This window comes from Struthio camelus, chromosome 18, assembly GCF_040807025.1.
Source record: "Struthio camelus isolate bStrCam1 chromosome 18, bStrCam1.hap1, whole genome shotgun sequence".
Taxonomy (NCBI): Eukaryota; Metazoa; Chordata; class Aves; order Struthioniformes; family Struthionidae; genus Struthio; species Struthio camelus.
Genome location: NC_090959.1, coordinates 11,491,458 through 11,517,167, shown reverse-complemented (window position 1 = coordinate 11,517,167; position 25,710 = coordinate 11,491,458). Strand labels below are relative to the sequence as shown.

The 25,710-nt window shown below is 42.4% G+C and overlaps 2 protein-coding genes across 8 annotated transcripts in view; one reads left to right on the top strand and one right to left on the bottom strand.

Annotated features, from left to right (window-relative positions):
• The window catches only part of ZNF217 (zinc finger protein 217), a 29,285-nt gene extending 22,775 nt beyond the window's left edge, over positions 1–6,510 (top strand). For all 7 annotated transcript variants that reach the window (XM_068911931.1, XM_068911934.1, XM_068911928.1 and 4 more), the window contains 2 exons: positions 2,887–3,015; positions 4,388–6,510. In XM_068911931.1, the coding sequence (XP_068768032.1) occupies positions 2,887–2,996 (110 nt within the window). In that variant the 3' untranslated portion in view covers positions 2,997–3,015; positions 4,388–6,510. The remainder of the gene's footprint in view (positions 1–2,886; positions 3,016–4,387) is intronic.
• Positions 6,511–16,014: 9,504 nt separating this feature from the next.
• TSHZ2 (teashirt zinc finger homeobox 2) overlaps positions 16,015–25,710 on the bottom strand; it is a 233,870-nt gene continuing 224,174 nt past the window's right edge. The window contains exon 3 of the mRNA XM_009684017.2: positions 16,015–25,390. The gene's annotated coding sequence lies outside the window, so the exon portion shown is untranslated. The remainder of the gene's footprint in view (positions 25,391–25,710) is intronic.

Below are 25,710 nucleotides of genomic sequence, written 5' to 3'. Positions count from 1 at the left end.
GTTCTTTTAGAAGTCGTTTGGGTTTGTAGCAAGCGGTGGTATGTTACAATAGGTCAGACCAAATTGCAAAATACTAAATCTGCCTTTAGAGAAGCGGCAAAAGATCTCATCGCTGACTGTGATGAGACAGTTGTTCTGGTTTGTGTTTGTTTCACGGTTGTGGGGCTTGGTAAATACCCAGGCCTGGGAAGGGGAAAGGAAAGTGGTGCAGCTGTTTCCAGTCTAGGGAGTGGAGAGCAAAAAGCCAGCATTGCTGCTGACTCACTGAAGTGATTGTGAAATGGAGTTAATTCCTAGTTTCCTGAAGTGCTGTCGGTGTGCCATGAGCTGCAAGGGTACAGGGCTGGCTGTACCCTTGGCACTGGGTTATGTATAGAATGCAGAGGGACAGGGGAACAGACAAAGGTGTTGCTGTCTTCTGATTCCTGGTGATTTGAGAGATTGAAATACTCCTGGGTTTTTCTTTTTTCAAGTACAGAAGCAATTCATGCAACTGTGGAATTTATAGCACTTTGTAAGACTGCTCGTTTCTATTAATCACAGAATTGCAGCTAGGAGTTTAATGTGTGATCTCAACACTTGATTGAAAGACCTGACCTGTCCTTGAGGACCAAACAGTACTTTAATTTGCATATAAGACTGGACTTATGCTTCATGACATTGTTATTTGATGAGCAGTTAGAACATCCAGACTTTTGAGGGAATGCTTTTGACATTGTGTAAAACATCATTAATTTTGGTTAAAAATGGAAAACAAATCTGGTAGCTTCAAACAGCTTTACAAGAGTAGTCTATACGTCAAAGAATAAATGGTGGGCAGCCTCTTGCTCCTTTCCAGCATAACAAGAACTTGGGAATACAGAAATTCCTTTTCTCTTTTTTTTTTTTCCTCCTCCTAATGATCTCAGTGAGATTAGCCAATGGAAGTAGGAGGTGATGCAATACTATTTTTATATAATGACTTCACTGGAATTCACCTCGTTCTTGTTTTGAAAGCTCCACCTTTCAGCAAGAAAAATCCTGTCGTGGTAGCCTTCTCTTCCTCTTCTATAGTACAAGCCTGGAGACAGTAGCTTATAGTCAAGAACTTTTGAAGCAGATAGCATTTCAAGTTATTTAAATTCTTGCAAACTATGGCTGCAACTAGTTTGACAGTATTATTGTCATGGGAGATAAAGATTTCATTGTTGCTGATAACACGGTGCTGTCTCAGGGCAAGAAACACAACTTCTGTGGCTGTTTTCCTGCATTGGAAAGACCTGTGAAACAAAACCTCCTAGATGGGTTGTTTCCATTGTCTTAGACACTTCTGTAATACAGGGCGTAAAAGCCCTTTATGATAAAATGTAGGCTTTTTAGGCTAATTTTCTGGTTTTCTAACCATTCTGCCCATAAATACATGCATGAAATAAACCTTGATGATTTTCAGAGGAGAGGTGCAGGGTAATGGCCGGGCAAAATGCTCAGTGGTAGAGTTTCCACAGAGTTTCTGTGGAAAGAGTGAAGATGAGTTTCTGTATATATATTTTTTTTTTCCTGAAAAGCCGAAATACAGCTATTTGAAAGTTGCAACTCCCCAGAGATGTATTTTGTAAGATACCATATGCAAAGTACTGCAAGTGTAGACCTGCAGGTTTCTGTAGTCTTTTTATACCTCCCTGATGGTGATATAAAACATGATGTCAAAACCTTATTTTAATGGTCTGTGTGCCTTGTGGCAACATTACTTAGGTCCTATGAACATGTTATGTTGCATGTTAAATGCTGGATCAAGTTGTCATGAGAATATGTTCCACTTGGCAAACTTGATTAAAGCATGATGTCTTCCATTATTGCTTGTAAGCTATGCCACTCTCGAGTTGCCCTGAAGAGACAGAAACACTCTGAAACCACTCAGTTTGTGTTATTCTCAAATTAGTTGCCTTTGCAATGGCAACATGCTATCAAGGATAACCTGTTGGCTGATTGATCTGGCAGAGAGTGCAAATTAAAGACAATTGCTCATGACACGCTCCAATGGCTTCGTAGATTCTGTTGAAATATTAATTTAGCTTTGCCATTTTAATTTAATTAAAGCTTGCTGTTTTTTTTCTATGCTGCATTTAAAGCTTTCATGGAATGTGGATGGCAGTTGGGCTTTTTATATCCTGCAGGAATAATGATTCTTGACTTTTTTTTCCTTAATTTTATGAAGTGTTTTTGACTGTTTGCTTAAGCTAATAAGACTTAATATGGAACAGGCATTGATTTCACATGTATAAATCTGAATTAATGGTCTTAGATAAATATAAAATTACCTGTATACTAGACTGAAAATTGTTTAACAAAGATCTTTCTGCAAATGTATATAAACACTCTTCACAGTGTCACAATTGCCATGTGATCTCTGTGATGGCAATAATGTAGTATACCCCTTCTTCCTTTCAAATACTCCTATTCAAAAATTCTGTCCTCAAACAGAGGAACTGGATATGTAGGCATTGTGTTATCAGAAGTAATGCAGCTCTAAAACTTTTTTTGAAAGTAAAGCCTGCTATGTGTGATGAATTAAGCAAAGATGTTTTTCTTGCGAGTAAGATCAGCAAAATCTGGAGTGATGGACATAAGCATGCAGCTTAGAACAAATTGTTTTAAAATATTATTTTTCATGCTTCTTGTTTTTGTTCTGGATACTGAATTTCATATAGTCTTTTAATAGGACCAGGAATATCTGATTAATGACAATCTCCCTAATTTTGTCCCGGGCCCTCTTTGTGAGATGTCTTGTGGTAGCTTTTGTGGTATGCTGGGATTCTGGATGTTGCCGTAAATCTGCTCGCAATTGAATGCTTGACCAATTCGATTAGCAGGAAATAATTGTAACTTTTCTAAATTTATTTTTATCAGGAAAGAGATCAGTGTCATACCACCACTTATCTAACAGCATGCTACAAAAGCGGAGTTACGAAAATCTTATTGGCAATGCACACTTTCGACCAAGTGACAAGAAGACTTGATCATTTACTTCAAGAAACGGTAAACAAAGCTTTTGAACTAGTTGTTACCTAAATGTTGCTTTATCTACTGATAACATGAAACACTGCTGCATAGTGTGATGAGCTGTTAAAAAAGCCTGGACCAGGACGGCTGAGAATAGGAACTCCCCCTCGCTCATAAAATGAGCTAAATGCTCATGCCTTAGTTACTTTGAGCAGAGCTAATAGCCTGCTTTGTGTAAAAAGTGCCTGCATGCTTTTTTCCTAAAACAAATGGAAGGGTTAACATGTTAAAGGCTTTACAGTGTGAAGTGTTCAGTGGATGGGCTTTCCCCTTAAGTTAGTGCATGAGGGTGGAGAACTAGAAGTGGGAGCAAGTGTCTGTTATCAAAAGTTCATGAATCCTATTAGTCCCTAAGAAGCTATATTCCTGAAAATGTAGGGATTATTCATTTTACAACTTTTGAAGGCTGTAAGAATTGCCTCAGACAAGAAGACTCTTCTTTTTGGTAGATTACTTCATAGAGAAGTAATCAGGTTTCCTGATAGCTCCTTGACAGTTTATCTTTGTGTGCTGGATGAGGTTGTTCCTAACAGTTTCTCCTTTGTCCCTGTGAGGGACGGATGTAGCCTCATAGGGAAACAGGTCAAGTGAAAAGAATTAGCTGGTGCTCTGAATTCCCCTGCTTCAGCTCTTTGTTTCAGGAGCTGTAGCTCAGAACTTCACAACCTCATTGTGTTTGCAGGGTGGTTAGCTGCTGAGGAGATAAACACTCTGTAAGATTATAAATAAACATCTGTGCTTTGGAGATATATGTATAAATATATAGAATATATATATATATAATATATGTATATAAATTTTATATATGTTTTAAACCCTGAACTACAGATCATTTTCTTCTAGTTCCTCTTCCTGAGATTCATTCACATTTAAGCAGATACTTCTTCAGTACTGTAGCAACTGGGCCAGTGTGCAGTATTTTACAGAAAGATTTTCTGTATCTGGGGAACAGAACTGTCTTGCCTCTTGTTGACAACATTTAAAATTTGTTCCTCTAATTCTTGATATTCTTCTGATCTTACTGTTTTTATTGTCCCCTACTAAGCATGTTTTTACCTAGTTCTGTGTGGTTTTTTTTTTTTTTTTTTTTGGTTAGCTAATTCAAGTTCCTGCTTGTATTTCTGCTTGGGCTTGAGTATCTTCAAAAGCAGACTTGATTGCTAGCTTTTATTCGTTATGAAATAGAAGATGCAGACCTTACATAGCAATATTAATTTCAAAATATGCTTAGGGAAGAGTGCAGAGGAAATTCTTTGTACGCTAAAGATGTTTCCTCTCCCTGCCAAAAAAAAGTGCGTTATACTATTTTATAGTTTTATGCTACAAAACTCTCTTTGGTTTGTTTTAGGTCTGAGGACACAAGTGCATGTGCTATGGAGTTATACCTGCAGTTCATCCCTTGAGAAAAATGAATGGTGAAAGCTACTGAACTAAGCTGTGATTGTACTGTATATAAAAACACTACAGTTTTATAGTACTGGTTCTGTTAACATTTTGTACCAAATAGCCATAAAAAAATAGTCTAAACAATTGAGTTATGAAGGTGTGTGGAGAATGTATATCTTGACATTGACTTTGAGTATTTTTCATTAGAATTAATTGACCAAATATTAGGTAGGAATTATATTTTTACATACTTGAGCGCTGCTGAAAAAAAGTTTCTCTTTGAAAGAATATATAATCCTTGCACCTCAGGTAAACTGTAAATACTGAAGTTGAAATCCTGTTGGCTTAATGTTCCTTTTCATAAAGGTGAAAGTTTCTCATCTGTTTTTTCTGTTGAACTATGTTAGTTTTTTTTTAAAACAACTTCCAAATAAACTGTTTGAAACTGTTCAGTTTATAAATGTTGTGAACATCAAAGCAACGGTGCTGACATTATGCTGATCTGCCTTGTATATATTAAGACCATAATGTGTTGGAGGGATCTGTTTCCTGGGAGTTGTTCCCAGTGTGTTTTTTAAAAGCAAGGATGAAGCAATGCTTGACATTTGGATTTGTCAGTGTGGCGTTCCTGAAATACTGTTGGATTCTTGTCCTGGCATTGGTTGCTGTTCTTGAGAAGTCTCTTAAATGAACATCTCTAGCAACATATGAAAACTTTTATGGCAGAAAATATGTAGGACTTGCATGAGAAACGATACTAATCTAAATGTTTCAAATGTTTAGGTTTCTACTAAACTCAGTACAGTTAACATTTAGAGGAAAACTACTTTGCACCTTTGTCCAAACTATAAAGTCATGAGCAAACAGGCTTGCAATATGAATATGGGATCTACAGACTTTAAAAAGGGATGTGGCTATGGTGTAGCCTACTTGACTGTGCTTGGAAGCTTCTTGATGTCTCTTTTTAGCATCTACTGGGTGTTTGAAATACAGAATAACCTGTTGATGGCAAAATCTCTCCTTTTATTTTTTTTGTGAAGACAACAAGAGTTTTTTCTAATGCACATGCAGTTTAATTTTTGTAAAGGGAAGATGGCCAGTTACCAGCCAGTAAAGCAGAATTGTTGCATATTTTGGCTTGCGTTCCTAATTGCTTCTCATAAAGCCTGTCATTAAGAGTTGATTTCTTCTGTACCTGGCTTTGACTTCTATATATTTTACTAAAACAAAACATGAAAAATTTTGCACTGTTCATTTTGCTCTCTTCCCTCATATAGCAAATGTAAAATAGCAAAACCTAGAAACTCTTGTTTTTTCATTATGCAACTTGAGATGTTCTAGTTGTATGTCTTAGTTCCTGTATATGGGACCTAATTTTAATGTCTCTGTAAACTGGCGATGTAATGAAGTGCTGTGTATCAGGAAATTGTACACTATTTACCTTTTTTCCTGTTCATAAGCTGAGCCATATGTACATAATCTAGATTTTTGTTTTCCTAGTTTTGCACTTTTATAGCCTATTTTTTGAAGATGAATTCACTTGGAAAATGGTTAATCTATTTTTTTGCGTGATCTTTCAATGAGTCTTATAGAATGCATGCTGTAACTGTCATCTATATGCCTTTCGGGGTTCTGTGATTAAACCGTGTACAGGGCTGTGTTAAGATGTTTAAGGAAACAGGCTTATGACTTGTTTGTTTTTAATCTCCCTTCATGCTGGTACAGTTTCCCCCAAGGCTTTTTTGTTAGATAACTTGGGGATGGAATGGAAAATGGACATCAGGATTCTATTTCATGACAACACAACCCTGTACTTCAAAATACACTTTGCCCATCAGTATTAACTATTGGGATACTACTGGTTTTGTATGTTTCTTTGGAGATAACAGTGCATATATAGAGGTACAAGTTGTTGATTTTTTTTTCTATGTATTTATTTCATTCCATTTTGTTTTATTTTAATTGTTGAAACCAGAAGATGTCAAGCAGTAGGCACACATTACTCATTTAATTTATGATGTATTTCACTTTAGTTGAGTATATTATTACATGTGGATGTAAATATAGACTTGGTGTTTTGCAAAACTGGTTTCTGTGTCTTGCTTTTAAAGCTTAAAGCTAGTTGTCTGGAATTTCATATTCATTGAGCTTTCATCATACTCGCAGCCTTGGGGGAGGGGGATAAGGAGAACCTGCCAATAATCAAAACCAAATTCATGCACTATTCAGTCACTCTTATGAAAATAGTCACTTGCTGGAAAATCCAACTGTGAGGCCTAGAGGAAAAGTCTTTAAATAATAAAGCTACACTGAAACTTCTTGTTTCTTCCCCTTAGTTATTTTCCTTCAGCAAAAGAAGTTGGCTCTATTGTATGCCTTCTCTGTGATCATAGGAAGAAAAGACATAGAAGGAGAGGGATTTTTTTTTTTTTGAGACTTAAGAGTTAAAATGGGTTTAAGTCATCTTTGAAACAAAATCCCTCTAAAACTTTTCTACAATTTTTTCCAGAAGCTTCTAAAAAATGTTCTGATATGTTCTTAAAACTCAGCTGAGATTTCAGACCTCGGTAACACCTCTAGCAATATCTCAAAACCAGATTATGAGCTGTGGGAAGACAGTTCGAAATGATGTCGGAGGCAACTCTTCCTTAAGAGGAGTTCATCAGATCCCAAACAGATCAGCTGCCTTTAAGGGTGTGTATATGAATGATCCAAAGCCTCAGTGGCATCACAGGCTAGCTTTTGATATCTGTGCTAGGCTGGCATTTATGGCCATGATCAGGTTTGCAGAAGCAGTCTAGACGAGCTTCTTGACTAAGCAAAAACAGTGCTGGTAGGGGTGATTAGGGTTGGGGGGAGAAGGGACTCCTAAGAGCTTAAGAACGAAATGATATGTGAATCTGTTGCTTGCTTTGGAAAGGGCAAGCCCTTACAGTATCTGTGGTACCCAAATGAAGGGTCTTGGAGCCTTGTTACTTAAGGCATTCAGCTAGGCTTATATTAATATGGCTATGAAGAAATTTCATCTCTGCAATGCTGAATGACAGTATTGTAGAAGGGATGTGAGAAATGGTGAGAGTTGTGCAAGTTGTTTTGACTATAGCCATAGCTTTATTTTGGTGCCTCCTGGGAGTGCTTAGTACCTTTCCCTATTAGCTTCAGGTAAGCTGCACTGACTTACAGAAAATAAATGTGTATTCCCAGGACTTTGGGTTATCAAATGCCTGCATTGCCATACTAGTTTGTTACTATGCAAGCTGATTTTTTAAAAAGTCAGATTTTAAGGGAAAGTCTGTCTAGTTGATCAAAAGGGGGAATGTTAAGGATACTGAGCCACTACAAGGATATTCACCTGAAGGTTCAGAAGTCATTTTGGCTTCATCTCTTACATCCTCAAAGAGGGAGAGGTTTCGGAATCTTTATTTTGGTGTTACTCTGCCTGGTTTTTTAAGATGTGAGCTGACATTAATATTACTGAAGCTTTTATTCAGTTGCTTGGAGATAAATATTATTCTACACCTAAGCTGGGTTAGTTGAAAAGTTGAGACTAGTCTTTGGTGAAGGGCAAAATCAAAAAGAAATGGAGCCAGTGAATAAATCTAAGGTGTCTCTTCACTCTCCATGTAGTCCTACAGGGATAGGTGAGAGGTGCTCCAGATCTGATGCTCTGCTTGGATTTCCCCCTAGCCCTGCGGTAACTGGTTCACAAAGTGCTACGTTCTGTTCGTTTCCTCCAAGCAGGCTGGTATTGGAGGAATTTGAGTAGTCTCTACAATGCTGGGATACATAACTAAAATATAGTGTTTCTCTACTTGTCTCTCTAATTAAAACTGTTCAGATCAGTTGGATGGTAGCATTAATTGTAAACACTTGTTTGAAGGATCTTCCTAGGCTTTTAATGAATTAACAGTAAGATACTCAAAAGACTGTTGTGTTTCTTTAAATTATGAGGAAGTAACATCATTTTTTCCTGTTAGGAGGATCTAACAGCTTCCTCTTACCCCTCTTTGTAAAAGAGGAAAATATGCAAGTATGTTGTTACTGAGCAGATTTTTCTGTTCATTTGCACCCACTTAAGAAAAGTGCATTTAATTAGGATTAGCAAGTCTCTAAATTGCAGATGGTTCTCAGGGGAAAAAATAGTTATGAGTGCATTCATGACATTAAAATCAGTACATTTAATTCAATTTCATCTTAATATTCATGATATCTAAAGTAGTTCCTACAGAAGATTTGTAAGCATGCTCCAGTATGCCTAGCTTGTGTAATTATGCAGATTGAGTAATTGTGCATGCTAATTACAAGAGTGCCCATTCTGCCATGTGCTGTTACCTATAACAGGGGTCTGTTGTATGATGCACAGGTATATTCAGTTTGGAGTTCATTACTGATAATCTGAGTCCAGGATTGGGCCTTATGTGAAATATTGCAACAATCAGGTGCCAACAGTAGCTATTGGCATGTAACGCCAGGCTGAGCACTCTGCTGGGGTGAACATAGTATTAGGAAACAAGAAATTTTGTCCTCTGATAACATGTTTCAGAGTGCCGCATTGGTCTTGGTTCTGGCCGTGGACCTGGAAGTATAGCACTGCTCTTTTAAAAAAAGAGCTAACCGTAAAGATGTGGTATCTTTCTAGATCATCTGTTCTTAATTCCTTTCTTGTCTCTAGCTAAAATGATCCTGATGTGCTAATGGCAAATACAGCAGCTTTATATTCTTTCTGTATATATTTGTGTGAACACAGGGTAGCATACTTCTATTACTTTAATCAGGGCCGAGTTGGATCTTTGTGCAGGAGAATGAAGCTTGGAGCCAGAAAGCTACAGAGTTAGGAAATGGTTAGAAGTTTCCTCCCTTCCCTGGATAGAAGCTTCCTCCCTCTGTTTCACCTGAGGTTATCCTTAGCTCCCCGTATGAGGAGTAGTGGTGCCGATGGTGCACAAAGCCCGCGACTGGCTTGGACCAGGCAAGCGGCAAGTCCATATGGATGCTTTCCGCAGAGCCAAGAGCCCGGGCTTTGCTCAGCAGAAAGGGACTCTGGATTTTGAGGATGGAAAGTTTTTGCTCGGTGGAGGGGGTTTGGCTAAGATGCAGTATGGTTTCTGCATCTCTGTGTTGTTAGAAGGGGTCTGCGTCCCAGCCGCCTTCGCTCTTCAGCTCTCCAGCCTTGTTGTACATCGTTGGGGTGGGGACACGTGAGACAACTCCTTTCCCCTGTCTAAGCAAGGATGCGGAGTATTTCTACCTCCGTCTCTCAGAGCTTCGCCCCTCCTGTTGCTTCGCAAGGGCCTCGCAGCTTCTGCAAGAAAGGGCCAAACTCTCGTCTCCAGTCTGAGTGGGACGCGCCGATGAGCACGTATCCCTCCTTGCTCCTTGCTCGGAACAGCGGTTGACGTTGGAGCGTGGACGAAGTCGGGGGGAGGTTCAACAGCCGAGAGAAGATGCCTAAAAGGGGCTCTCGGTTGAACCGGTCTGTATAATCAAGGTTATAAGCTAACCCCTGTAATCCCGAGTTGTATTTCCCCGCGGTGAGGGCTTGGACTGCGGCTGAGCGTTAGATGGCAGTGTGAGCACAGCGGAGCCCCCGGAGCGGGCAGCCCAGCCATCGCCAGCCAGAGCAGCTAGCAAGGCTGCAGTGCTGCATATCTTAAGGCCAAGTTTACTTTAGATTCCTAAACTAATTAGCAGTTGCATAAATGTGGACAAAAATAAAACAAATGGAATTGGTCCCAGAATACACTGTACATGACCTTTTAAAATAATCTGGGTAGCAGAAATCACAGTGTAACCAGAAAACTTCCCTGACAAGTGAGATGAACCGGAGGAAATCTGTAGGTGCAGAAATGTTATCTCTGGTTTACTTTTCTCGGCCTATCAATATTTACTAAATGTGTTGCTACTGAGCAGATTTAGTGTGCATTTTAGCTCCTGGCTACCATTATTTCTGACTGCTCAAGATTTTATGATTAATTAAGTGATGCGTTATATAACATGATATACATCACTTTGAGAAAAACATTCGTCTGACTGAATTTTAAGTGCAAAACTCCTTTTTCATGAGCAAAGCTGGTCTAATAATTATAAATAATTGTGGAATACTTTGGTATTTAAAACTCATTTTACACTCTAAAATGTTGTCATTCATCACTGTGAAAGTCACAATCAAATGCAACTATTTATTTTTCTTCCTATTGGATAATTATTTCCAAAGAACCTTTCCATAATTTTATCCCTCCATCTCTGGTGTAGTTTGTACAAACAAGTGGGAAACAGTGAACAGGAGGAGCCTATGTGAGCTAGGAAAACAACAGGCTTTTTGGGTTTCTGATAATTCTGGAAAATCAGGAAATATTTTTAATTTGAAGCAGAAAATGTTTTTTTCCCACCCTTTCTTCAAACAAAAAAAATAGTTTACTTCTTGTCATTTGAGTGTAGACTATTTCTGTTTTTATATATATTTACATTCTCAAAAATGTAATTATGAAAAATTGCTCATTGAAGTAATTCAGAGCAAAAACAATGCACTTTCAATGTCAAAGTTAAGCACATATAGTTCAGAAAGACAGAAGGTCAGAACAGCTCAGGGAAATTAGCATTAATTCAAAAATACATGTTCACCCAATCTACGTTTTTTCCCTGTGTTCTTCCAACTTCCACTCACCAAAACCCTGACAAAACTCCCAAGCTCTGCAGTCAGCAGACTTATATTTCTTTTGTGTGCATCTGTTTACAGTTTTCAGTTTTCTATTGGACAGGGACAAGTGGCTGTATGCTTTCCTTACCTTTATTGTCTAGGTAACACGTTTTCCAGCCTCAATTTTTTGTAAACTTTGCTGCACCTAACACTTGGTGTGAAACACCTCTACCCGTCTCGTGAAACACCGTCCCGCGCCTCTTGTCGGCGTTAACGGCGTGTGTTTGCCCCGGGCGTTCCAGAGCTGGACCAGGAGGAGATTTGTCACTTCTTAATTGCTGCTTCCTTCTGATTTACCTTGGGTGTCGTCTTTGGGTTTGCGTCTCGTCTGCCCTCCTCCGCAGCTGGTACGGGAAGGTAAAAGCTAAGCGAACTCAGCATTTCTGTTCCGTTGGCTCTGCTAAAACTCTCCTTAACCAGAGCCTAACTCTGGGGCTTTGACATTTTCACAGAATCTGCTCTCAGGTGGAAAAATTTCTTTCCCGATAAGGCTTTTTTTGTTTTCCTGTTTGACTCCAAAAGCCTGAGTTGCTCATCTTTAAAGCGTTAGCACAATTGTTTACAGATGGACGTTTGTTATATAAAAGATCTGATTCTCCCCTTCTGTAACCCAGCAGTATCGCTGTTTTTCTAACCTCAAGGGCTTCTCGTTTTGTTAATTTAACCTGAATGTGTTCTGGGAGGAGTTTATCCAGAGCTATTGATATTTCATTAGTTACTTCAGAAAAACAAGCAAACAAAATCCTCAGACACTTGTAATGTTGTTCAGGTCTTGTTAGCTAAATGGGAATATTTGAATGTCCTGTTACAAATAAATGCCCACGGTTTGGTTGGTTGGTTGGTTTTTGAATTTTTTTTTTGATTGTCAGTGATTTTGGGCACTGGAATTGGAGTCCAATCTTGGGACACCTTAATGACACCTGAATTGCACCACACCTCTGAACCGCGCACTCAGGAAGCCACGGTCAGTGAATTTAATTGAGAATGCTATAAAAATAAAGATCAAGGCCGTTCTACCGGCAAAAAGGACTTTTTGATGGAGAGTCAGCTGTGTTAGCTGAGGAACTATAGCAATATTTGCATCACCATAAATTTGAGTATTGCTGTAAAACTAGCAAAAAATAAAAAATAAACGTCATATTTAGGGTACAGTTTTCTGGGCAATGTTTCTTTTATCTAGTTTAATGTTTCCTTTGCAGTAGCACCTGGAATTTCCAACCTCAAAATTGCAGCCCTGGTGCAGTTCGTCACGGCAGAAACAGACAGCAAGAGACGGGCTTTCCGACAGAGCCTCAAATCTAAATACTAATATTTAGGTGTTAAGCTATATTAATGGGTTTAAAAAAAAAGAAAAAGGTTTGGAAGTGGGAATTCTGGCACATGTGGCCAGACCCCGTTAGGATATTTCTGTGCCAGTGAAATCGCTTTGGTAGAGTGGCTTGGAAGAGCTGTGGAAGAAGGCGTCTCTCGCGGGCTCCCTGGGCGCCCGACGTTGGCAGCGGCAGCATTTCACCAGTACGTCTGCACCGTTTCTTTAGGTGATATTAAAAATGTTCTAAACAGCTTTTAAGCGACAGTATTGTAGCAGGTTTTTTTTTTTTCCAAATGCTTTTGATTTTTTCCCAGATGCTTTGAGGTTTATCTGATCATCTGCGTTTCCGCAGGAGGCGAGGAGCCTCCCTTCCCTGCCGGGGCCCTGGGAGCACGTGATGCTGCTACGATTTTAGGGGCTCCGGTGTCTTTTGCATGACAGTCAGAGAAGGCACCAAGAGGGTTTGTCTGGGTTGCTGCTGGGGCGGTAGGAGACTGATTTCTGCCCAAGTCCTAAATTTTACAAAATGGAGAGTGGTCTGGGTCTTGCTCTGCAAGACTGTGGTGGTTTCACATGGGGAGTAAAAATGTAGCCAAATGCTTGCGTTTTGCAGTGCCTTACTAACCTCAGAAGTTATTGGAGAAACTAGGGAATCTGTCCCATTTCGTGGCGTCTCAGGAGGGCGAATCACAAAATTCCGACTTGTGGACGGTGTGCGGTACCTCCTGGCCCCCGGGCGCTTGTTCCCGACATCCCACCCCAAAGCCACGGCGCTGCGGCCTCGGGCCCGTCTCGAGCAATTCGTTCCCGGTGGATGGACGTCGGCGTAGGACCGGCTATTTGAATCGCCAAGCGGTCAGCAAAGGCGGCCAGAATTAAATTTATTCCTGAATCACTGAATAACGTAACAGTCGTGCTGTACATAGAAGAATCACAAACCACCCGGCCTGATTTTCCTGCAAAAACGTTTAACTTTTATTAAATCAAGACGGTTTTAAGAAGCAGCAAAAAATGAAAGCAAAACCAAGGACAGAACCAGCTCGCAGAGTTGCCCTGTGGCCAAAGCACCCATCTGAGTAGCCGAAGGGGGGATTTAATTTTTTTATTTGCTCTTTGGTTGAAGTGTGTCACCAGTAATTTAAAAAAAAAAAAACATGTCAAACTCCGAATCCTTGGAACAAATGGGAACAGGCTCGTCAGGCTCCGGAGAGGCCGCGTCTGAGGACGCGGTGGCGTGAAAGTTTATTTCTGTAGATTCGGTAAAATATTTGGGGTTGGTGCCCGTGCGCTGTGCAGCGAGTCGCGCTCCGCCGGGGGTCGGCCCCGAACCGGCGCGCCGTGCCGGGGCTGCGGCGGGGCCGGAGCGGGCGGCCGCAGCGCCGGGGCCGATCTGCAGGCAACCAACCTGCCTTGGCAGACAGCAAGATAAATGGGATGATCTAATAGACCTTTTCCATCCCTCAGTCTTATGATTCATTTGTTATTTTAGCCATCTATACATGTATTTTTATTTTACCCTAGAGGGGTTCCTTGAAATGTGTGCAATATATTCCTTTAAAAAAAAAAAAAAGAAAAAAATCACTTAAAAATGAAAAGAAAGTGGGTAAGGTAGGACTGCAAGGCATCGTCTGGGAAGTGTCTTAGCGGAATAACTACGTGGCGTAGGGAGGTTGGAGGGCGGCCGTGGCCGGGGGGGCGCGGGGCGAGCAGGGTGCCTCGGCCTCCCTCGGGCTGAGCACTGCGTAACTCGTTTCAGGCCAGCCGGCAGCGTGGCCCCGAGGCCGCAGGCAGGGGCGCTGCTGCCGCGAGCTCCCTGCCGTCCGGGCCAGCCCCGAGGGCCCCGGAGCCGGGCGCGCAGGGTCGGGGCCGCCGGGCCGGCCTTTCCTCCCGGCCTGTCCTCCCTCGTGGCCTCGCCGTCCGGTAGCGGGAGCGCCAGCGGGGCGGAAAGGCTGCTGCACCCAGCCGGGGCACCGGGGCTGGGGCCTGCCCCACGCGGCGCGCCCTGCCCCATGGGACGCGCTGTGCCCCACGGCGCACAGTGTGCCTCGTGCGCCGTGCCCTGCCCCATGGGATGTGCCGTGCCCCACGCGCCGTGCCCTGCCCCACGTGGCGCGCTGTGCCCTGAGCGACGCGTCAGGCCCCGTGGGGTGCGCCGTGCCCCACATGCCGTGCCCTGCCCCACGTGGCGCGCCGTGCCCCGAGCGACGCGTCAGGCCCCGTGGGAAGGGCCGTGCCCCATATGCCGTGCCCCACACGCCATGCCCTGCCCCGTGTGGCACGCCGTGCCCCGAGCGACGCGCCAGGCCCCGTGGGATGCGCCGTGCCCCATATGCCGTGCCCCACACGCCATGCCCTGCCCCGTGTGGCACGCCGTGCCCCGAGCGACGCGTCAGGCCCCGTGGGATGCGCCGTGCCCCATATGCCGTGCCCCACACGCCATGCCCTGCCCCGTGTGGCACGCCGTGCCCCGAGCGACGCGTCAGGCCCCGTGGGATGCGCCGTGCCCCATATGCCGTGCCCCACGTGCCGTGCCCTGCCCCGTGTGGCACGCCGTGCCCCGAGCGACACACCAGGCCCCGTGGGATGGGCCGTGCCCCATATGCCGTGCCCCACACGCCGTGCCCTGCCCCACGTGGCACGCCGTGCCCCGAGCGACACACCAGGCCCCGTGGGATGGGCCGTACCCCATATGCCGTGCCCCACGTGCCGTGCCCTGCCCCACACGCCGCACCGTGCCCCGAGCGACACACCAGGCCCCGTGGGATGGGCCGTACCCCATATGCCGTGCCCCACGTGCCGTGCCCTGCCCCACACGCCGCACCGTGCCCCGAGCGACGCGCCAGGCCCCGTGGGATGCGCCGTGCCCCATATGCCGTGCCCCACACGCCGTGCCCTGCCCCACACGGCGCGCCGTGCCCCGCGCCCCAGGCCGTGCCCCCCAGCGCAGGCTCGCTCGCGCGGCTCTGAGGGGCTCCACGTGCCCCTGTGGCTGCTGCCCCCCGTCCCCGTCCCCCCGCGTCGCCCCGGCCGCCGGGCGCCGCGGCCCCGTCGCGCCTGACCCAGCCGCCGGCTCCCGGCGGCCCCCGCTCGCCCGCGCTAAGCAGGAGCTTCGGGGCCGGGGCGCGGAGGGTGGCGGGGGGCGCGGGGGGCCGAGGACACCCAGCCCCGGCGGCGGCGGCGGCTCCATCGCGCCCGGTTTCGGGCTGGCGGCGCCGAGGGCGGCGGCGGCCCAGAGCCTCGCTGCCCGTCGCCCCACCAACAACCCGGCGCCGAGGGGCCAGCGAAGCCCGGCGAGAGGAAGGAAACGCTGCGCAGGAGCCAGCCCCGCACGGTGGAGTCGGATTCTTCTTTTTCTTCTTTTTTTTTTTTTTTTTTAATAATTATTATTTAGGGGAAGGGAGGCTGCTAGAAATCGTGCATGAGTTTTACTGAAACAGGCACATTCCTGTGGTTTCTGCTCCCACAGCCTCTCCAGGTCAGTCTTTTTCCTTCTCCGTAGAGAAAGACGGGGGGGGGGGGGGAAAAAAAGGAAAGGAAGGAAAGAAAAACCCACACAAAAATCAATCCATCAAATGTCATTACAGATTTATTAAGCCTGATGTAGAAAGACTTTTAACAGTAACATCTTCAGAAAGCATAAAAAGAGCACTTCTGTTCAGTCTTGTGCTTTGAAAATCTAAATATATTTTTATCATATAAATAATTCTTTTCATGTTTTAAGTGCATCTGTTTTTTTTTTTTTTCTCCTTTTCAAATTTCCATTTTACAATTGGCCAAAACTGAAGTCTGCATTGACTGAAATGAAGCCATTTGCAAAGCTAATGATGTTGTGAGGCATGTCTGTGGCGAGCCGTATCAGCCAGGTTTCAGCAAGGTAGTTCAATGAGTGCAGCATTAAAATGAGGGACAGCCTCCAGCAAAATCATAATTGAACACACCCAAGTCCTTAATGTCTGCAGTTGGGTTTCCTGATGCAAATTACAATAACATTTCAGATGTGAACAAGCGCTTTCCAACAACTGCAGTGGAAAAGAGACATTTTATGCCACAAAGGAAAGAATTACCATGTTTAAAAATGTAAATAATATATGTATAGAAACCTTTTTTATGGAAATGAGGCATTCAGGATTATGTGAACAGTTTGGGCTATTTTTTTTTTTTTCTCCTTTTAAACACAACAGATAAAGATGTGTGATCTATTATTCAGGGCTTTAATTACAGTTCTTAAACTGCAGTGATTTTATTAAAAAAAAAAAAATCCCTGGGCATAAAAAGTAATGTTTTCTGTGGTAAAGTTGAGGGCTTTTTTTTTTTTTTTTTTGGCAATGCATTTGCCGTGGTAAAAATATAGAACAAAAAAAAAATCACTTTTGATAGAATTCAATGCTGCAAAAATCATACACAGAAATACATCTTAAATGCACGGGAATACAGTCGTCTTCTTGTAAATCAGAAAAGGCCTTAGATAAATAGGTTTGACCTGATTTAAATTTAATGAGATACATAGTCCTGATTGTTAATAATTGGTTTGGGGGAACCCAAAACAATAAAAGCAGTAATCTCCTCTAGTATAAATTATACGAATTTATTTAGCAATCAACCAAAGAAAAAAAATGCCATTAACATTTTCAATTTGTTTAGTTTAAGTTAGTTATTATAAGCAAATAATTGGAAGCGAAATTGCCAGCTAGGCTTTGAGAAAGACAGTAAGTAGTGGGCAGATGCATATCTGTGATGAATCTTTTGCACCACTAGGTGGTACAATCCTCCTAGCAGAAAGGGTTTTTTGCGTTGTAAGGACCATTCATAATCATCAAAACCAAGTGAAACATGGTTTTGATTAAAACAGCCTGTTGGCTCAATAATCTTAGTAATTTTAAAAACATCCTTAATGTGGAAGAAGAACACTGCAATGTCAGAAATGGCCTTGGGGCCCATTATAAACAGCAACAAAATAAATAAGGAGGAGAAATGAGAGGTCATGAAAACAAAATTAAGCTAATGTTTCAAATTTTGACAATTATGAATTGTTCCTCTAAAAAGACATTAAAAAAAATTCAGGCACTATTAGATAAAATACAAAGAGAATAATTGTACACGTATGAGTTTTCCCGTGGGACTAAGCATGCTTTAAAAGCAAAACTTGCCTTAGATTTCCCCTCTTCCCCCCGCCCCCCTGTATAGCCAGCAATTGGGCAGGTCTCATGCAAACACAGACTTGCTTCTCATAGTTCCTCCAAAATCTCATCTCTAATTCCTTTATGAGCCATTAAAAGATGATGACCAAGAAAACAAACAAACAAAAAAATTACAAGCATAGTTTCTATACAAAAAAAATATCCCCCGTCATGGACCAATTTTTGTAGGAAACAGAAACAAGCAAATATAACAAAAATCTGTGTTCATAACATGGCAATATAGTTAATATATACAAATATGTACAGTATAAAAATGCATCAAAGGTGTAACTTTTCATCCAAACAAGCTGCAGTGCACAAGGAAAAGCAGCTTGGCCCCCCCCTCCACTCTAAGTATACAGGCAATATACTCTATACAGCATGCACTTGTTACAAAATTAGTGCAGAAGCACTGAAACATTCGACGGATAAAGTCACCGGGAGTTCTCTCTGAAAGGAGTCCCATTTGCGTTGTTAATATAAAAAATGTGTTTAATCTTTCCTTCTCGCAATTTGTCGTATATATACATGTTTTTTTAAGAGGAATGAGCTTTTGATTCATTTTATTTTGTAAAAACAAAACTCTAGAACTAACACCACGGGTCACGTATGTAACCTGAAGATGCTGCCAATAACAAACAACATACCACAAGCGCTGGGGCAGAGCAAAACTGTCAAATTTACTATTATGGCCAACTACGCTCTATGATTTTAGGTGGGGGTGGATCTCTTACCATTCGTGCTGACATATTCAAGATATTGAAAAGCAAAACAAATGTACAGAAGAAAAAAAATCCCAACAACAAAGGGAAGGATTAGTAAGAGGTGCCTGAGCACTAGACAAAAGGGCATATTGTACCAGAGACATATGACAGTTAAGTACCCTGAGCCAAATACGAACTGTTTAGCTTGTCAGCTTTTGCAACCTGTATTGCACATTCCAGCATTTGCTGCATTATAAAGCCAAAATACTGCATTGTACGTCCTGAAGGTATCTGCTGTTTGCTTGGTGCCAACAGTGCCCAGCTGTTACTTCAACCACAGAATCGGTGCCTGTTCATAAATAGCTATACACACACCCACACAGCCTGACAGTGTGTGCACGCACGTATGTATGAGTTATGTGGGGGTAGATATCTGTATATAGGTGTGCATCTACCTAGATATATACAGATACGTAATCTTTGAATGTTACGTGGACCAGTTTGTAAGGGAAAACACAGAAATCTGTCTCATTTGCGACAATTGCACATGGATGTTTCAGTACTGTAAATGCATCCCTTCGCCCGGGGCTGGCACCCAAGTGGGGATTTGGGTTTCAACAGAACGCTGTCGTTGCATTAGAGCACAAGATTTTTGCAAGATTTTTCTCTCATTTTGTTTTCAAAATCTTGCTCTTTTTTCCTGCTGTCTCATCTAAGTGTAATGAAAGAATTTGTTGTCTTTGCTTAGATCAAAAAAAAGGGAAAAAAAGGTTTGCACAGCTAGATGGTACAAACTCAAGTAGAGATGTATGACCTGCTAGGATTAGTATTTAATTTGTTTTCTCAAACAGGGCTTTTTACAAAGGCCTGAAGACATTTCATGAGCTGAGAGTGAAGATGAACTGGAAGTTTATTACTCTGCAGTAAGTCTAGTGGTACAGCTATTTCACTTTTTAAGACACTTTCAAAGAAAATATTTTACAGACACTTTGGTACAAGAAACAACAGTGTCATTTTAAATTTTATCTACTCTTAACGTTTTGCCGGCATAGTTAAAACAACAAATGGCCACTGCTATAGACTGAAGCATACTGGGATAAAAGTGCTTGCACTAGTATAAAAGTGGTCCAGCAAAGCGAAATAAGCTGTACCAGTATAAAGTGCTTTATAGCGATACAACTGTTTCTACATTAGGACTTTTACCAGCATAGTCACATCAATTACAAAGTTTTGCAATCACTTCCCTGACATAACTATAAAACTTTTGACGTGTAGACTGCGCTCTGGACGTAAGCTGTACCGATTGTTTGCTGAAGCTGTTTGCACAACCATCTAAACGTGTGAGGGGTCCAAGGCTGGAACCAGTAGGACAATGCTTAGGTCTGTGTAGACTGAGGGTAAAGATACTGAATTCAGGGGAGTTACTCTGGACTTACACCAGCAGAAATGAATTCAGAATCTGGCTTCCAGTTGGAGAAGTTGGTATAAAAATGAAGCGGCAGCCTGCTGAGAGACGTACTGAAACGACAGGAGACCGAGGTGGTGCCAAGCAAGGTTTGGAGCTTATCTGGGAGAGGTGGCTCACGGCATGACGGACCCCGGCCCTCGCCCCAGCAACGTACCGTTGTTGTGCATTAATGTGCAAGGTGCAGAGGCTGTTATTAGCACTGCAAAACGTTCTTTTTTTTTTTTGGTATCCTTTTGTTTTTCTTCAGAAAATCATTAGAGAACAAAATCCTAAATTCTGTGTGCTTGCATGAAATATCAACTATTGCAGTAATAAATTAAGAAAAAAAATCCAGGAAGTGTTTATTTCTGGAATGACTATTTAGTGCCTGATACAGTGCTATCAATGTAACATTAAGACTTACATTGACTTCCAGTGCTGATAGATTAGGTCCTCGGTTTGACAAAATGTGAACTGAAACCTGCCTTCGTTGCATGTCATTTCATTCTTCAGTTACAAGTTTCAAAATTTTACTTTCTTTTTCTTTGTGGTCCAACCTGTCCTATATAAAGAAGACCAAGTTCACACCTATGGACACCCATCTCATGCCCTTCAGCAGCTTTACTGAAAAGATATTAAGTCTTACTGAAATTAGATAGTGTCATTGTGGATCTTTTTCAGCAGAAGGTAGTGATGGTTTGGCCAAACAAAAGTCCCAGTCTGTGGGATAAATTGTGGGGGGGGAGCCGGAAAACGAGGCCAACGAAAGCACAGTGTCAGTGACCTTTTTACGACTTCAAAACCCAAAGCGAAGCCGGTCTGTGGTCGCTTTGTGGGGGGCCAATAAACAAGAATTACATCTCCATGTAGCTCCTAAACACAGCTTCCTAGGAGCAAAAATAATATGTCAGGTCGTACAGCAAGCAGACGGGCACACACCAGCAGCACTTTTTCAAAATATATAGAGGTGGTTATATCAATTCTCTTGCTTGGGGACAGATGGCCCTTAAAGCCTGTTGTAATTGCAACATATTGATCTGGAATCCGTGATCAATACTGTCTTTATAGGGAGAATTTTAAATATAAATTGCGTCGTATATTTGTTTGCAAAGACAAAAGCCCGCCGTGACAGAGAGCCACCTTCCGCGCGAGAGTGACGGTGGCAAGCGGGGGCATCTCCCCAGCCGCGGCCGGCCTTGGGGTGCCGGGCAGAGCCAGCCCTAGAGCTGGGGAGGAACCAGCCCCCAAAATTATTTTGCTGTCTTTCATTCCCCTGGGTCTCCTCAGCAGGTTTGATTGATTGAGCCTAATACCCAGGGCAGCACTAAGCTGAGGGCCGCGGGGTCCGACCCGGCGCAGCGCCTTCCCGGACGGACGGCGCAGCAGCCAGGATCGGGCCGTTCGCGCGCTGGTGGGCGCGACCCCTAATAAAGCAAATCCCACCTCCGTAGCTCTCGTCCCAGGCCCGCATTCGGTTACTTTTGCACTTTTCCCCTGCACGATCGCTCCGGACCTCACCGCACCGTTTGCTTCCTTTGCAAGACCTCACCGCTCGCCCCACTCCCTGCTGAACCCCAATACCCCCCCACCTCTATTTTAGGACCTGAACCATGGGCATAAATTAGCCAATAAATATCGCACTTTATCAAAATATGATTAATGAAAGAAAAAAAGACTGAAAATTATGAAAACAATGTTTGCTACATAAATGTGTGAGAGTCGACACAATAGCTTATAAGAACTGCTTGGAAGGCCTCAACCCCTATCATGTTAATATATAATTATTGATTTTTAAAATGACGTCTTATATCCTCCATGATCTGTAAAAAAGCTGGGGAGGTCAGTCTTGTAAATACTTTTACAAGTAGGTAATAAAAATCACGAGGAAGTCGCATTGACAAGTAATTACTGGGTAGGTTTGTTAGCTGATTCTCAAAGGTTTTTTTTTTTTTTTTAAACCAACAATTATTATTGTACTAATGACAGCCATTTTTAAAGTTAAGTGTCCTTCTCCCTCTCAGCTTAAAGAATATGGGCCTGGAAAAAACACCTGAGACTGATCTACCGAAATTCTTATATATTAGGCTCCAAAGAGGTGCTGATTATGTCTGCCCCTTTTAAAATATATCTTTTTTTTTTAAGGTGATATGGCTTATTTTGACATGTACGGTGGCAGGAAGGGAGCTGCAGTTTCTGAATAAATCTCTCCAAGCAGTGTGCGAGGGTAACAATTCTTACTGCTTTATTGCAGCGCAAGAGCACAAACAGCTTGGATATGTGGTGTATCAATATGCCACTTGTTAATAAGCAAGGACGTGAATCATAAATATTCGGCTGTTTGATCACCAGGCTTTTAATTAATGTTTTGATGATCTCCAATAAGAATAAAAGTCAGTACGGCAGATATTGAGTAGATACGACAGAGAAAAGATGCAATGATTTTCTGTGTTACCTGATTTATATGACAGATAAACTATCAGCTCATCCAGTTTCATATAGAGAAAGAGAGAGCAGAGACGTACATTTCCTTTTTTTATATCTTATTGTAAAAAAAAAAAAAAATCACTTAATTCAAATGTGTATCTAAAATGTTCCCAGAGGACAATGATGCAGGCAAAATAATCAAGGTTTAGCACTGTGTAATAAAGGTTTGTGGCCAGATTCGAAATTAAGGAGCTGTTGCAGCGCTTGCCTGCGCCGGAGCTGGGTTTCGGGGATAAATCATGCCACGGCTGGTGGCAACCGGCGCAGAAGCTGCGGGGCTCTGCCCGCCGCCGCCTCCGGCCCCGCGGCCTCGCGGGGGTTTCGGCAGAGGGAGGCGGAAAAGGCACCGAGGACCTCCAGCCGCCGCCACTGAGGCTGGAGGCCGGCCGGCCGGCGTGGGCAACCGCGCGGCTCTGCCGAGGGGCGAGAGCGGGCGAAACGCGCGGCCGCTGCCGGCGGCGAAACACCCCGCCGGCGCCGCGGGGCAGTCGGTGGGAGCTTTGCCGGCTGGATGCCGGAACAAGCAAAATATTTTTCTAAAGAATAAAAAAGCGTGGGGAAAGGAGAAGGGGCGGCAGCGCACGCATCGTCTCTCCCCGGTGGAAGTGCTGCCTTCGGACTCGCTCGGTAGGACCTCACATTACGTAACTTCACTTAATAACTCTGCGCCGGGCTGTGCAGTGTAGCAGCTTCTGAGGAACTCCATGCTAATGCATCGATTTTGCTTTAATAGACTTTTGTTGTCAATGGCCAGCGCTCAGCACGATGCAGGCTTCAATCTTAACCCATCTGAAGGCTCTGCTCGTTTCCAGTTGAGCTCCGTTCATTTCCAGTTGAATAGGTTAAGCAAAGACAGACCTCACTGTTCTCAATTCACTTTATGATCCTCCCATCATAAAAAATAATATCAGCACCTTGCTTTTCATGTCAGAACTACATTTGAGCTGCTATTCCCTATGCCCATGAGTAAATCCCATAAAAGCCGCCCCGTTGTACTGTCGCTATTTTTCCTTGTGGATGATTGATTGATGGATGAGTGCTGACACTTCAATGAAGCTATTTCGACTGCCATCTCAATCCGATGATGTGAGGGGTATATTTTCTGTCCATGCCTCATTACTTCAGAATGACATTCCTGGAACTTCATTTACTCTTTCCCTCCTTCCCTCAAGCGCCATATTTTTTCCCATCTAGGTTATGCATGCCATAAAAAAAGCAATTTGCTATTATATGTGGCATAAGGGCAACACTTTCCCTAGGAGGTAAATAAGAAGGGCCTTTTTTTTCTCCTCCATGTTGAGTTTAGGGATCATGTCGAAATTTCCCAAACAATGCCAAAACAGGGCCGTCTGCGCGAGCAGTAGGGACTACAATAAGCATATTCAGTCTGCTTTTGCAAAAGTTGCACTTCAGTTTTATCCTTGCATATCTACAATAAAGGAATAGTAAACATACCCCAGGGCCCTCTCATATTTGAGAAAGATCCTCTTCTCAAATTCCTGCCTAGCGTACCTCGAATATTTCATCTGTAACGGAGTAGCAGTTTACAACTTGATCCAGACTTATTTGCCCTTTGAGAATAAGGAAAGTTCATTTGTTAAATGCAGAGATGGATTATGTCTACGGCAGGTTGCTTCAGTTGCAAGGAAATGCTCAGCTAGAGTAAACAGGGCTGCGCCTGATTTTCCAAACAGTGCACTAGGTAATATGAGGTTTGTAACATCAAAATATCCTGGAAGATTTTCTGAGGTACCCGATTTTAAACTGTGTAATACAGTATTCCCGTTAATAATAATGTATAATTAAGACATCCGTTAAAAATCCATAACGTTAATTTAATGGAGAAAATCTAATACAGTTCTATTGGAATTTTTACGTTAAATTAACTTTAACGGGCTTTTAATGGATGTCTTAATTAGATCTCATTATTAACGTGAATATTCCACAAATTAAAATTGGGACCTCAAAGTTTTAATGAAAAAAGTTACAAGAACAAATTTCCAATTGCCATCCTTTTAGCCCCTTTCTCATCAGGTCTCTGTTGATTTTAAAGGCAGCTCTGCTTTAAAGCCTGTAAATACAGACAGTAATAGACGGGCCAGAGAGACAGCGTGAAGGCCAGATTCTGATCTCCTTTACAGTGGCATAAATCCAAAGTAACTCCCTTGACTACAACAGAGATATTTAGATTTACACTCATGTAACTGAGAAACGAATTCTACTTTTATTCTTTTATATCTATATATAGATATTTATATAGTGATATTTATATATAGATATACCTATATTTATATAATGTGCAATAATCTAACAATAGTACTTTTGTTTAAAAATCACTCCATCTCGTATGTCTTGTCATTAAACTGTAATGGAGATTTAAATATATATATATATATTTATATATATATATATATATATATATATATGTATTTCTGAGGAATAAAACAAACCGAAAATAATCCATTTTAAACAAATCTTTGGCAGCAACATGGTTAAGCATAACTATTTGAACAACTTGCACAGAAGATTAACATTGTTCAGAGGTTTTTTGGCTCAGAATCTGTTTTAACTTAATAATTCTTGTACTTACTGTGATGTATTGATCCCTAGTGCAATGACTGGATTGGGCAACCCAGGTGCAACAGTAATAGCTGCACTGAATAGAAACATTTCCTTTAGACAAACTATCCCAGAGGGGTTATAAATAGGAAATGGACATTACCATGAAAAGTAAAGCTTCCAATGTGACTGCGTCTTGTGTAGCACACTTGGACATTAAACTATGAAGAATTTTTTTTTTTCCTGTCAAGTGTTACAAATTGACAAAATAAGTACATCAATGTTCTCAGTCATTATCTTACTTCAGTGGCACTTTGTTTTAGTGACAGCAAAAAGGGACAGCGGAGACCAGACAGCCCCAGTGCAGTTTATCAATGAAAATCTAATATCGTCCATAAGCAGGGGAGTGGAAATCAATACTTCATTACCAAATTGTTAGTGAGGATGAAGAAGAATAGCTGGAGTTTTTTTGGCAGTCTTCTCGGTACAGGTTGTTGTGAGTTCAATGTCAGGATAGGAGTGACACGTAGAGACGGGCTGAGTGCGGGAAGCCTGGGCTGGAGAGCTGGAACTAAGGCATTTGTCCTGCAAGCAGAATAATAATAACTATAATTATTAATTTTTTAACCACAATTCCAGATTTTCTTGAATATTTGTTTTTCTTAATAATAATTGCTGCTCAAGAGTCAGCTGTGCTTTTCATTGCCCGCTTTTAGGCTCACAAAAAGACAAGGACACACAAGTATAAAGGAAAAATCCTTAAGTCCATAAATGCTCTGGCATAAGTGGGTAAACTCCAGCCGATGCTGAGCCCGAACCTGCTCCCCTGAATATGCTGCTTTGCATCTCTGCTTTTCCCTCCAGTTGGTTAAATTTGCTCAATATGATGTGCCTAATTCTACAAC